Source organism: Lagopus leucura, unplaced genomic scaffold (assembly GCF_019238085.1).
Source record: "Lagopus leucura isolate 7727_CA_CO unplaced genomic scaffold, USGS_WTPT01 Super-Scaffold_100001, whole genome shotgun sequence".
NCBI classification, from domain to species: domain Eukaryota; kingdom Metazoa; phylum Chordata; class Aves; order Galliformes; family Phasianidae; genus Lagopus; species Lagopus leucura.
Genome location: NW_024962262.1, coordinates 49,802,627 through 49,817,559, shown reverse-complemented (window position 1 = coordinate 49,817,559; position 14,933 = coordinate 49,802,627). Strand labels below are relative to the sequence as shown.

The window sequence follows — 14,933 nt, the reverse complement described above, 5'->3', positions numbered from 1 at the left end:
CCCCCATTAAACCTCTGACAAAATGTTAACTACAGAGTGAATGAAAGAAAGGTTGTTTTTCCGGAGAGCGCTTACAGTGTAAACTTCCATGCAGCATATTTGGAGAAGGAGGGGGAGCTGTGTCTGACCTATAATCTCGGTGGTTGCTTTATCTTTCTGCAGCATACCAAGAAAATGACTTGGATAAGAATTCAGACAGTAAACCCAAGGCAGAAGAAATTTTTTTTTACTTTTTCAGCGTTTAGTTGCTTAGAAGACTTGTGTGAGCTTTGTGCTATGTGTAAAGATTAGAGGTTGAAATGGAGAGAATTTTCATTCTGCTTTACAGCTGTGTTTGCAGAGGTAGTAAGTTTTATCATTAAAATATTGTTGCGTTATGAAGAACCTTGAATCCAAAGCTTTTAGGCCTTTAGTGTGTAAACTAAAGGGCAGTGACAATTATTTTCTGTATCAGGGCGATTTGAGAATGTAAAGTAAAATGTATGAGAATACAGTTTAATAAACAAAAGTCTTTGTGTAAATCCTTCAATGATATAGGAGCCAGAAACACTGAAATAGCTGTGTTAGGTATTTTTTTCAACCAAAGCTATTGTTAAGAACTGGGAAAATTAAATGATTTGGGTGCCCCACTAAAGAATATGCCCACATCGTATGAAAGAGGGGGGTGTCTCTCTCTCTCTCTTACTGTTGAAATATTTATAGATGTAGAATAATGTGAGAAAAACAGTGATGGAAAAGGGTTCTTTTTCTTTCTTTTCTTTTACGTTATTGGAGTACAACTTTAGTTCACTCTATTCCAATTTTTAAAACAATAAGCCAACTGTAAAGTGTTTAGCAATGCACAGCATTCTGCATGAGGCTTATGTCTTCTCCAGCTCTGAAGAGCAGGGAATGTCACCTTCATTGAAGTATGGTAACAGCACAATTCTGGTGGTATACACCTGGTAAATCACAGGTAACTTGAATAAGATCTAGGTCAGACTGTCTTTTCTCTCACATCCCCTTGAGGTCAGGAAGTGAGAAATGCATATGCTTTGTGATCTTGTATCTTATGCTGAAAAAAGAATGAAATCATTAGGACTTGTTGAGTTTGTGGAGTGCACAGTGGGAAGTCAAAAAGCTGACATGGGAATACAGTTTGCTACGGTGGTGCAACTTTAATTTTTCTTGTCTTAGCTTAGATCAGCTAATGATTTCCCTGCTATTGGTTGTGACTCATGAAAACTGTAACCTTTCCTAAAACGTCTTTGGGAAACTGATAAAGTATAAATGGACTTGTACGTATAGTGGCAAATATTTGCAGCAGTTATGTAAGTTATTTATATTATTCCTCAGTTAAAACATTTTGGATTTGAATGTTAGTTACAGTTGTGTTACAAAGATGCTTCTAAGTAAGCTTTCAGGATTTTCCTTAGATGTCTCCATTTGCACAGCTCTAGAATACTGAAGGCATTCTGTTTTCTAGTTTCACGTACTCCCCTTCTCCCTTAGGCTATATGGTTGCAAATAGTAGCCTGGTTATTAAGGAGTTCACTTGATGCAGGCACCTGTTTTACAGCATTCTGGAAAGCAGAGAGCATCATCTGAGGAATATTAGGTTGTCTTGGTCAATGGGGTTCTCTTCAAGGAAGGTGCAAATTGGTAAATCCTTGGGAGGCCAGTCTCATAGCTGGTAGTTTTGTGAGCACTTCATGCTGGCATGGTTCTGCCATTTGATCCGCCGTGTTTGTTCCACTACACACTTAGTTTACTGAGAACTGACCTGTGCTAAGGCTCAGACAGCCCTTGGGTCTTCCCCTGAGCACAGCTTGCTTTAGTCTTCATCAGTCCCATGATCTGGTTCAGCAGATGCTCACACAAATGCATTAATCAGCACGTGAGAGGAAGTATTGTAGCAGCTGGAAGGAAGAGGGAGTATTGTGACCAGAGCTCTGCACAGCAGGGTGGTTTGAACTGGCTGAATGTGCCTATGATGCATGGTCTGGTTGTCATGTGTTCTTTGACTGCCCTGCTCCTCAGTTACTGTAGAGAAGGCTGTGCTGACTTTCTTTGTGCTTCCCCATTTTTTGACTTTATGTAGCATAGCTTTTCCTGAAGGGAGAAAAGGATTTCCCTCACATATTTACCTGAATTACTGCCTGATGTCATTTTGAATACGTGTGCGGTTTTGAGGTGATCAAATCATGCTTTTGAGGAGAACTATTCAACAAAAGAAAGATCATCTTGGTGTTTTTGAGTCTACCTAAAAATGACTGCTTTCAGCTTTTAATCTGAAAATAGCATAACTGCAGAATCAGAAGATGATGCAAGCCTCTATCAAACACACACAAATAATTTACTAGTCAGATGATACATGGTGGTTTTTTTTTTTTTTTAAGTTTTGTCTGGGTTGATTCTAGGAAAAATACAATTGCAAGTAATTATATATAATTTATTTTTAACAGCTTGCTTTTACACGAGACGGACTCTGTGGTTTGTGGAATGAAATGGTAAAAGATGGGGAGATTGTGTATCCTGGAACAGAATTTACACAGAATGGTGAACTACCTCCAAGAAAAGGTATGACTTTTCTTAAACGTTTGTTTCTTTTTTTTTTTCTTTTATAGTGATGATGAAGATGGAATTCAGAATTTGTTCTGTAGCAAAATTTTGGTTTCTTTTCACCTGCTTATAAATTTGCCACTGTTTTTATTTTGAATGAAATACACTTGAAGGTGGTTTCCTAAAAGTCTACAGGACAGTAACTTCTGAGTCTTCAAATGAAGGCTTAAATCTGTTTCAGTCTTTGGAAACTGAACACATCATAACCAGATGTGTTATGATGAGTGAGACTTGGCAGTGTCCTCTTGGTTACTTTGCTCAGTGTGTTTACAGCTGAGGCCGTGGTATAAAGGAGTTGGGCTGAGGAACAGGTAAAGGCAGTAGTGCTATTTCAAATTTTGTGTCTTCATGAAGTGACTAAAAGGTCAGTTAAAAAATGCCCACAATCTGACTGAGCATGGGGTGCTTTTTTTTTGTCTTCTATTCAGATGAACAATCACATTCTTTTGTGAGAGGTTTTACGAGCTCAAGATTTTACAGAAGGAATAGTTTTATTAGTAACTGTTGTTGGATGGTTTTAAGCTTTCTCAAATAGCTTGGTTTGGCATACCCTTTAATTTTGCCTTTATCTGCATCTGTAGTTAGCAGAAAATATTGCTAGTTGAAGTGTTCCTTCAGAAAACTTCATGCACAGAACGTATTCCTCCATTTGAAAGTGATTCTCTGCCATTGTTTGGCCTGAGCTGAAGATGTGAAAAGATGATGTATGGGTTGACCCAGAATCCCACGTATCTCTGAATTTTTTTTTTTTTTTTTTTTTAATTCTTAAATGTAGCACTGACTTTAGACTGGTTTTCTGAGACGTTGTGAAGCAAGCAAAGATTTCCTTTGAATCTTTAGCTATGTTTAAATAGCACGAGTAGTCTGCCTTTTTGTTCCTTTGAAGGGGTGAAGTGAAGCTACAATAGTTTAGATATTTGAGTATAGCCTTCTCAGGCTCTTGGCTCTTATAATTAGTGTGCAATTCCTTTCCCTTCACTACAGCTACAGCTCTGTTATTGCAGGCTGGGCTGCTCTGAAGAGGCACTTCATTCTTGCAGTGGATAATCAGCAGAGGAATAAACTGGAAGAATATGCTTTTGGTAGTGAAGCATTTATTTTCTCTCTGGGAAGAAAGTGCAGATATATATATGTATATATTTTTTCCTATTAGTGGAAACGTTTGGTTAGGAATAGGCTTGTTCTTAATTCATGGCACTTTTGGGAAGATGTGTATGATCAATGTGTTCAACAAAATGTGTTTGCATGCTTCCAGTAACATCTAAGGACACAGCTGTGACAGCAGTGATGTCCAAATACAGATGTAGCATGACATGTACTTAAAAGACAGCTGCCATCAGGAGATTGGAATCAGATGAATACCTTGTACTGGAAGCTGTGTACTGGAAAGAGTAGAAAGTATGGAATAAGTTAGGAAGTCATAACTGGACGTTTTGAAGATGTCAGTTAACCACACAAATCTAATTTTTTGTTGTTTCCACAAACTTCTGCATAGGTGGAATTCCCATCTCAATTAACTATCTTAAGTTCTAATAGAGAAGTATAAAATGAACTTTGTCCCATTACTGGGTTTCCTCTTCTACTCCCCTCCAAACTGAGAGTTGAACCTTTGTCTGTCAGCTTGATGCTGGTTAAGTTGCTGGTATTCTGAGGTCCTGGGTTATGGGAAAAGGGGCTGTAAGAGATGGCTTCGTAGATCGAACTTCATGCTAATGCTATTACGTCCCAGTCTGATCTTTGGCAGAGAGAACAGTGGTGTGTGTTTTCTTTTTTTTGTTTGTTTGTTTTTGTATTGGGATTGAAATATTTCCTGTATCTTGGATTACCAAGTGCTATTTCAGAGTAGTTGTAAAATGCAGTCCTTGCTTAAAGCATGCTGTGTAACTGTTGCCTCATGATTGACATGAAGGTATTCATAGAGCTGTCTGCTGGGAAACAGCTGCAGGGTTTTTACTTCTGTGTAGGATTCCTGACTGGATGGGTTTGCTGGAATATGGGAGGAGCACAAGACCTTCCTCTAATAGAGGTGCCTGAGGCCATTACAGATTGTCAGTTATTTTCTTCACTGAATAAGTGTAAGTTCCAGCTTTAGTTGCTTCCATTTTGTTACCTGCCTGTGAGGGGTTAGGCTATTACTGGCCACACGTGGTGACTTCTTGTGCTTTGCTTTGGGAGCTGACTTAACTGAGGCAGGATAGTTTCTTCAGTTGCTCAATTGGAACATACCTACTTCAGCTTGGAGGTTTAAGATTATAACCCAAAATATAGTTTAGAGAAAGTTATTGCAGAGAACTAATGCAGTTGCTTTTGCTCCTTACAATGTTCACACTTCATTCTGATAATAATGAATATCATAGAATGGTCTGAGTTGAAAAGGACACAGTGATCATCTGGTTTCAACCCCCTGCTATGTGCAGGGTCACCAACCACCAGACCAGGCTGCCCAGAGCCACATCCAGCCTGGCCTTGAATGCCTCCAGGGATGGGGCATCCACAGCCTCCTTGGGCAACCTGTTAATTTTAAATTAAAATGGGCTCTCAGCTACTGCTTCTTCTGGTGTGTGTTGTTTTGTGGACTGCCTCGTTATTTGTCATTTTGGCTTACGCTGGCTTTACTCAAGACTTACTCCTTCCTGCCTCCCTCTCCCTTTTGTAATAAGTTCCTTTTAATAAGGGAGTTCCTTTTTTTTAATTTTTATTTTAAAAAATCTCTTTCCTTAATGTAACTGAACTTCCATCATTCTGGGATCCGTGCTGCTCCTTTCAATTTAGACCGACCAGCTTCCCTAAAGAGAAAGTGGTTGTGTGTAAGAATAGTGACAAGTCTGTGTGGAATGATTTGTCATGGGCTTTGAATGTGGTTTTTAGCTCAGCTTCTTCCTCCTTTCCCCCTCCCCCCCTTCCTATTCTGCTCACACAGAAAACTAAAGAAACTCTTCCTTGCAGATTTGCTTGTGCTTAAAGTCACGGTTATTTTTATACAATACAAAGATGAAGTTCCAGCCTGGATTGGAACCTCTTCTGTTTGCAGAGAGGAGCTAAGTTCATAGTCCTTTGCTGTCAACCTTTGCCAAGGATCTGCTATAAAGCATAACAAGTTCTCTTAGAGCTCTTTGCAAAACATAGTGTCTTGGCACACCACCCTTCTTCCCACTAACTGAGATCCCAGCTGCTGTGGAGTGTGTCTGTACATGTGTGGGTGAGTGGAGAAACACTGAGGTTATGGTGGCGATGTGGGAATATTTTAAACTACTCTGGCTCAACAGGTTGCTTGGTTTAACTGTGTAGTGGAATCTGTGCCTTTTAAAATTGTTTGTTTGTACTTTGGAATAAAACCAGCTCTATTCAGTTGTGTTTTGGATGTGTTTTATCATGCTAATGATTGCTGGGCTGTTGGCTGCTCGTTAGTATTTGATAGGAAGGGTCATATTCAATATACATTCTACTTGAAAGTGAAATATGCAGATGTTATCCTGCACTCACATGACCTCTACTATCACTTCCTTATCTCGCAAGCTCAACCTCAGCGTGCATTGTGCTGTTGTCTATCTTTTTATTTTTATTTTTCCTGTTTGCCTTGTCTTTGTTTGCCACCTCCTGTGTACTACTGTGTGTTACAGATTACGAAACATGGACTTTAAATACAAATTTGTATAAATAAGACAGCTTGGAAAAATGTACTGTGGGTGTTGCTATTGTCTCCAGCCAAAGACATTTTTAACAAATAGGCAGTCACAGATCTGGTTACAATCAAATGACATTCCTTTTTTTTTTTTTTTTTTTAATTCCAGGCCAAATGAAAAGAATAACTGAATATATTGGAAATTGTTAGGTTGTGTTTGTATGCTGAGAGCTTTTGTTATCCAAGTGAGATACAAGGGGAGTGTGGGGCAGGTGCAGTATACATAGATGTGCTGTGTTTTTCTACAGCTTTAAGGGTCTTTCTTATTATCATTGTCTGAAATGTGCTTCTGCTTTTGGGGTGGTTGTTGGGATTGTTTGGATTGTTGTGGCTTGGCTGTCTGGGAAGGAGTCTATGTAGTCTAGGCTAGCAGAAGGGAGTGGAGGACCAGTGGCTTCTAGGAGCCTGATAAAAATGTCTGAGACTAATCTCTTCAGGGCTTTCTTTTAAATGCTGATCTTGAGAAATTGTGAGGGTTGTTTTTAGAAGTGAAGGTCATAGTCATATGCAATTGCTTATGAAGCCCTGAGTTGCAAAGCAATTGAACTGGCTGAAGGTAAGGGAATGGGGATCCACATCCCTGAGGTGAGTGAGAGACTTTCAGCTGTCTACATCTACTGTATTTAGCTAATTGGGGCTTTCATGCAGTCTTTGATTACAGAGATAAGTGACTAATGTCAGTTTTCTGTCTTAGTGAAAGTAATCCTTAAAAAGGATTGCAAATGCTTTTCTATTGCTTAGGGACAAAGTGGTGGTATTATTTTCATTGCTTGCTGGTAATTACTAAGATGATAGATACACTAGAGATTTTGAAATGCTGTTGCATGAAATTAGTGTGAATGCTAATATATAGACCTTTTTGATTTTAAAATTAAGACAATTTGTTGTATTTTCTGTGCTGAAATATGAAAGTAAATGCAGGAGAAATGCAGGTAGTTGGGAGCCAAGTCTGACCTCGAGTGTGCTCTTTGCAATAGTGACTTTGTGTGTTGGTGTGGATTTAAATAAAGTTCCCTAAGAGGTTACAACAGTGATTTCTGGATTTTAAGGTCACTGTCTTATGAAATGTAATGTAAGACCTACCACCTATGGCAGTTAACGTGGTACATACCACATTCCCCCTCCCCCCTCCACCCCTTTTGCTCTTACTAATAGACAATCGTGCTGTAAAAATTGGGCTCCGAGTTTCACCTTTCACCTTTCTAATCTAGAACTGACTTAAAGGAGAAGGTACCTTAACCAGTCTTTTTTTTTTTTTTTTTTTTTTTTTTCCCCTTCTTTAGATGATAGCACTGAATGCCAAACTGCATCAAAGAAAGAAGAGCAAAATGACAAAGAAAAGAAAGATGAAGAAGAGGCTCCGCCACCCACTTACAGGGCCAAATCGATTGTGGAGAGTTGGGTATGGGGCAAGCAACCAGGTACTATAGCTGTTCTGGTGATTCTCACTGAAGCAATACATGTTCTGTGTTGATTACTACTTTTGTAGCATTGCAGAGTAATTGGATCAAATGTACTTGTTGACAGATACATGTGTTAGGCTAGTGGAAGAATTTTGGTAAGTGCTTAACTGAGAATCAAGTTAAACATTTACTGTAATTGCTTTCAGATTTAATTAGAGTCATGACTTAGAGAGTCAGTTTACACCTCTCATGTTAGTTGAAGGAGTGATAAACTGGCTTGGAACAAATGCAGTTATACAGATAATTGTTAAGATGTCTTTGGAACGTTTCTTTCCAGTTACAGATACTAAAAAGAAATTACTTAGGTTCTGAAGCCTGAATTTTCTGCAGGCAATAAAGATTTAATAGGTGATTTTTCTTTTTTGATTTCATGGTCTGGTAGAGGAGCTTCAGTGAATCATGGGAGCAATGCTGGAAATATCTATTAAATTAACTGTCTGTCCTGACCTTTGCTGACAGTAGTCTCACCTGTGATTGCAGAGAAGAAATGGTCTGTGTGTTCACTTCTTCACCTGTGACTCTGTACAATACTGATTTTTGTATTCAAGTCAGTTAAAGTTCCCTATTACTCCTTATTATTGTACAGCAAACCCACTGTCTGAAGTGGTCTAAGCTTGAAAACAGCAGTTTCACTTCAGTGAAACAGTGAACAGCAGCTTCACTTCAGTGGTTTGCTTTATAGTTCTGGTGCCTGATGTTGCGCAGTTCAGATGCTGGCATTTACAAACTTTGGAGACACCTGTTATGCTCCTGTTCCTTTTCCCTCACGCAGAAGCACGTGAGGGTCCCTGGTGAGAGGGCTGTCTCTTTAGTGCCAGAATCCAGATCTGCATAGCCTTGTTTTCTGGGACAGCTACTTCACTTGTTTCTGTTGAGCCACGGGACAACTGTCAGTCTGTTGTCCTCTGATATTTGCCAGCCAGCTTGTCCCCTTTTCTTAAGGATGGAGAAGCAGATGGACTTGCTGTCACTCTAGAACTGGGACAGAATTTTGCAGTGCAGGAGGAATGAGAAGAATTGTAGTTACAGTGGGGGGAGGGGGAATGCTGAAGAAGGGGGAATGTATTGAAGAGATGTAAGCTAAAGGTCACATTGTTTTTGTATTGAATTTGTATTTGGTATTTGTTGATGACCAGTATAATAAGACAAATGTAAAAAATGGTAATCTAAATACGAAGTATCTTATTAAATTTCTCCCAACTGACCAAGTTGATTGAGATGGTCCTTCAAGCTCACCCTCCAATTGTTTCTTATAAAATATTTTTTTTTAAAAAGTAAAAAGTTATGTTTGTACGGAGCTTACAGAAATAATTTATTAGCTTCATATACTAAATTTGTATTCCTTGCTGTCTGTTACCTTTTGTGCTTAAAGTCTGCATCGCTTTGATCTGAGTTAATGTCTGTGACAGGCAGATCCGTAAAAAATACTATAAACACACTTGTGTTTTATTAGTAGAGCATTGTGATGGAGCTTTTGCTCCTGATCGTAGGTAACTTTTTGTTTTGCATTTGTTAGAAGGAGAGATAACAATTGCCTTTTGCATCATTCATTTGCATTTCATTGCATCATCATCTGCATCCTGTGGCTTGGTAATTAATTTTTGGAAAAGAAAATACAGAAGATTATTTCAATCTTGGTATTTTTCTTATTTTATAAAATACGTGCAACTCTTCTGAGCTTTTCTTCTGTCATCTATCTGAAAAATAAAATGAACTCTTGAATATTTGTCTGTCAAAAGAGTGAAGGAGCTTTTCAGGAGAATTGTTTCTTAAATGTATCCCTATTGATCAAGTTGGAATGAAAGATTTACTGTGGTTTTTTTTTTTTTTTTTTTTTAAAAAAAATATATTTTTTATTCCTTGACAAGTAAGGTATAATTTAGAGATGTGAGCTTGGAGTTCTTTCAGAAAAAGAACTGAAGAGGGATTTAAAGTCTGCATTTCAGACTTACCACTGAGCTGTATCTGTTGAATTTAATGATTTACAGTCTTACGTTGTCTAGTCATGGCTTTCATAATGTCTGGTGTATATCCATGTTTTGGAAGTGGTGAATACAGTCTTATTTTGCCAGTAAAGTGTGGAGGATCATGCTGTTGAACTTCAGTGGGCTGAACCAAGTCACTAGGCCTTGTGACATCCTTCCTCCCTAAGGGCTGAGGGACTTTGAGAAAGCACAAAAAAAGCAGTTTAGAAAACATGTTGAGAAGCAGAGCTTTTTGTCTTCCTTTCCGTGTCCTGGCACGAGTTCAGAGAAGGAAAATATTTTCCCTGGTTGTAATTTATGCTGTGATGACTGTACTGCCACAACCAGGGCAAGGATGTCACAGTTGTTTTTCTTCTTTCTTCCCCCCCCAGCCTCCCTAGTGATGTTACTATGTTAAATTCTTATAAAATGCATAAGGTAGTAATAAAAATGTGAGTAAGTCATTATTGGACTTTGCTTTTTTCTTCTCTAGATTCTTAGTGTTCATCCATTTCATATTCAGGTCTTACCTGATGTCAGTGTTGAACTGTTCAGGCCTCATTTTGACATGAGTGCTCCTTTAAAGCAACTTCCCGTTGTCCTGTTACCTCAAGGCTATGTGTTCATCATTACCCAAGCACTTCTGATTCTTCCTAAAAGCCTTGTTTTACTACTATCATTGTTGTTTTTCAGATAGTCAGGCCTGATTTATTTTAGCAGTGAATTAAACTGTTTTGCCAGTAAGTCACTGTCATGACGTGGAACTCCTGGAGGTCTCCATGTGTACTAGTGAGAGCTTGTTTATAGATAATACCATGTCTTGTTTCCTTGATAGTATTAGCATAGCTAATTGCACTGAGAAATGCTTCAGAGGCATTACCTAAGGGAGAGGGGGGTAAAAATTAATCGTGTGATTTCAGTAAGTTGCTATTGAGAAACATGTCTCTAGCAACAGCAATGGGATCTTTCTGCCTTATGTAAGAAAGGGGAAAACATGCTGAAGTTTCATCCTATAAGAGATATTAGCTAGGTAAATACATCTAAGTTTATAGTGTGGTCAGAAGAAATTGAAAGAATTCACAGTATTGAAATTTAGTTTTTGATAAATTCTAGATCAAGTCTTTTTAAGTTAAGATTCAGGAATGTTGATGGAAACAATGGTTCAGTGAAAGGAGTCAGGGCCTAGCTCAAAATGCTTACCTCCCTGTTTTTTCTTTCACTTTTTTTTTTTGTTACCACTTCAAACAGATTTTAAGTCCCTCCCTCCCCCCCATCTAACTTGGAAATTACTGTCTGTCTCCAAGCATCCTTTTCCTGGCTGTTTATGCTTTTCAGAGGATGTCCCTGAAAACACTCCCTGAGAAGCATAAAACACGTGTGAAGGTGTAGATGAGGCTTATATCTTGCCATTCTGCTGTGTGTCTGAGTATTTGAGCATCAACTTAAAGTTCTGCTGCTTTCAGGAAATGTGAGCTCATTGTAGCATTGTATTCTTCACAAATTGTTTGAATTTTTAGGCCTGAAATCCCTTTACATCCTATCATCTGTATTTGCCTTTACTAAGACTTGTGGCCCAGTGGAAGTCCTTGAAACTTTTCAGTTTGATAGGGGCATTTTTGCTGATCATCAGTTCACCTGTAAAAAGCCTGCAGTGTTCTCTGCAAAAGCTACTGTTGTAAATGTTAAGAAACCATTTAGTACGTTAATTCCTATTAAAATCCTAAAAAGGGAGCAGACATGCTTTGGTAGGCAACCTGTCTTAGACTCATGTCAGGTTAGTGTTCTGTCTGTGGCTGAGATGGTTTAAGAAGTTACAGACTTTAGCTGCCTGCTTTGCCCCCTTAAGTTTGCTGACATAACCAAATAGCGCATCACTCCTTAACCCTATTCTGTCAAATGATCTAGGTTAAACACTGCTGGTATTTTTCCTTCTAATGCAGGGAATTTCTGGCAGGATGAATTAAGAAGTGATGACATGTAGTTATGTTAGCTGCTGCGGGATGGGAGGGGTGTGATGAGTTTTAACAGAAGATGGTAAAACCCTTATATATCTCTCCACGACAGCCAGAAACATATCTGATTATAGTTGTCACTTAACAAGTATTTTGCTAATGTTAACTTGAGAATTTAAGCTTGTATGTTATGACTTCAGGTCTTACGCTGTACATGTGGATTAGGTAAATAATGTCTCCACTCTTCATAAAATGATTCACAAAGCAGAGTTTGGCAAGAGGCATTTAGCATCAAGGACTGACATAAACACTTTTGGTTAAAGAGTTCCCTGTAACCTTCTAAGGTGAAATTTGAATCATTACTATTAACAGGCTGTTATCTCATCAGTCTGTTTAGTTCCTTTGTAATATATATTATTCAGATTTGCCCAACTTCACTTGATCTATTCCTTAAAGTACTTAAATCCTTCTGAGAAGGAAACTCATATTAAAAAAAATATAAATTTGTTTATGTAGTAAGAGTAGATTTAAAGAAGAGGAAGTGTGTAGATACAGCTCACTTAAAACTGAAGAACTTACCTCTAATGAAGTAAGACAGTCCTTGGTCCAGCTTTGAGATAACTGAGATGTAGGGTTACTATAGCTAAAATTATGTCTGAAATAGCTGTTCCAGATTTTACTTGCGCTTCTCAATCTGAAGTGGCTACGGTTTTAGGGGTGAGAAGAGTAGAGGAGAAGAATTTTTCAAACTAAAGTCGTTGAAGCTGATTATTCAGTTTTTTTAATGGTTTGAATGTTGGTGAGGCTACGTCATATTTTCTGCATGAATAAATTATTTTTGCATGTAGTCTTGAAGTATTTGAAGATAGTGTGTTGTAACTGAATGCTTAGAAGGCTAAGTGCTTCAAAATTAGATTCCTTCCAGCCGTTCTTTTTGTGCATAAAAAGTGATGAAATAATTGTGATTAGTTCCTTTTACTAACTCTTGTATTGTCTTAATTCAACTTCATTTGTTGACAGGAAAGCAAAATAACTTGCTTCTGAGGTGATAGTAAATTATACTGTGAAATTTTTCTTTTGAAACTGTTAGTCTGTCTAGTTCCAGTTATTTTGAAGTATTATGTTGATCTTCTGCATTGAAACAGAATTGAATCTTTGAGGCTTTTAAAAAGTTTGTTTTTTCTCAAATAAATCAGTTGTCAGATCGTTGAATGTGATGCTGAGTATCTTATAGTTTATCACCAGTATGCATTGCTGAACTACTGGGAATGAATTTTCTGAGTGCAACTATGAATGTCACAGAATCATAGAATGGCTTAGATTGAAAGGGACCTTAAAGCTCATCCAGTTCCAACCTCCTGCTGTGGGCAGGACTGCCGCCTACTAGCTCAGGCTGCCCAGGACCTCATCCAACCTGACCTTGAATGCCTCTGGGGATGGGCCATCCATAAGCTCTCTGGGCAGTGTGTGCCAGAGACTTGCTGCCCTCTGAGAAGTGTTTATTTCTCACATCCAACATAAATCTCCCCTCTTTTAGTTTAGAGACATTCCTCCTTGTCCTTTCGCTATCAGACCATGTAAAAAATTGGTCTCTCTCCTGTTTGTAAACTTCCTTGAAGTGTCAGAAGAGCACAGTGAAGTCTCCCTAGTTCCTAGTCCCTTTTCCAAGCCAAACAAGCCCGACTCCCTCTGTCTTTCTTCATAGGAGAGGTGTTTCAGCCCTGTGATCATCTTCATGGACCTGGACCCTCTACAACAGCTCTGTGTCCTTTTTGTGCTGGGAGCCCCAGGCCTGGACACAGTACTCCAGACAGAGACTCATGAGGGTAGAGTAGAGGGGCAATCCCCTCCCTCTCTCTGCTGGCCACCCCTCTTGTTGATGCAGAGCTGGATGCAGTTGGCCTCCTGGGCTGCAAGCTCACACTGCTGGCTCATGTCCAGCTTTTCATCTACAATGACCCCCCAGTCCTTCTTTGCAGGTCTGTTCTCAGTGTGTTCTTCTCCCAGTCTGTACGCATCTGGGATTTCCTGACCCAAGTACAACAGCTTGCACTTGGCATTGCTGAATCTCATGAGGTTCATGTGAGCCCACTTTTTAAGCTCATCCAGATCCCTTTGGACGGCATCCCTTCCTTCTGTTGTGTCAACTGCACCACACAGCTTGGTATTGTCAGTAAATTTGCCTAGAGTACACTTACACTTGATTCCACTGTGTCCCTAGATAAACCCTTGGAGGACACCACTTGTCACCATCCTTTACATGGATATAGATCTGCTGGCCACAATTCTCTTACTGCGACCATCCAAGCAGTTACTTATTCACTGAATAATATACCCTTCAAATCCATATCTTAACAATTTAGAGATAAGAACTTGACATGGGACCGTATCAAAAGCCTTGTGCGTGTATATGTACGTGTGTGTGTGTGTGTGTGTGTGTATACTTATGTATATACACCTGCATATTTGTAGGTACACAGATGTAGTACAGTGTGTATGCAACAGTTTGATTGAGAACTTGTTCTGCTTGACTTGATGTATGCTGTGTACTTTTGTAGGTTTCTGGTTTTTATGCATTCAGAGTTTGTACTGTAGTTTGTATCATCAGTTGCAACAGAGAAGCTGGGGATCTTGGAAACAGAAACAATGTGGTTGATTGGAACCAATTCTAGAATTGAGCAGTTGTAGTATTTCAGGGAAATAAGGAGTTGTAATCAGAATGTAGATAGTCTCTGTGTGTTCTGTTTCTTCCCAGTTATCCCCATGATGTATGTTTAGTAAACATGTTATTTTGAAAGGAAGGGCTTTGTCACAGGAGAACATGTCATTCTTAACTCTTGGGAACAATTTTAGGGACTGTTCACCTTTAGATAATTTTTCTGCTAGGAGGGAATTACGAGTACTATAGCTCTGTTTGTAGACTGCTGAATTGGGGTCTACTTGATTTCTATAACACTAAGCGTAGACTTTGTCTTTCCTGGACATAAGCAGTAATAGAAGTGCCATTGACTATGTCTTTAATATTCCCGTGGATATTTGAGAATGTAATATTGGGAATTAACCAGCAGAATGAAATAGGTTGCCAAAAAGAATAATATTTTAAAAAGTCTATCTGTAAAACGAAGCATTGGTTGTTTCCTGTTTCACTGTTATGTCCCAGTGGTATTAAGAGATTGCTAGGGTGTATTTAGGAAGGGAAGAAAAGCAGTGTTTGTCTTTTCTGTTGGCTTATGTAGAGAGATCGTGATACTGGTATGTCAGCACTGATGGT

General features: G+C 38.8%; 1 protein-coding gene across 3 annotated transcripts in view; it reads left to right on the top strand.

Moving 5' to 3' along the window:
• The window catches only part of HERC2 (HECT and RLD domain containing E3 ubiquitin protein ligase 2), a 103,869-nt gene that overhangs the window by 8,601 nt on the left and 80,335 nt on the right, over positions 1-14,933 (top strand). For all 3 annotated transcript variants that reach the window (XM_042866358.1, XM_042866359.1, XM_042866357.1), the window contains exons 3-4: positions 2,445-2,559; positions 7,567-7,704. In XM_042866358.1, the coding sequence (XP_042722292.1) occupies positions 2,445-2,559; positions 7,567-7,704 (253 nt within the window). The remainder of the gene's footprint in view (positions 1-2,444; positions 2,560-7,566; positions 7,705-14,933) is intronic.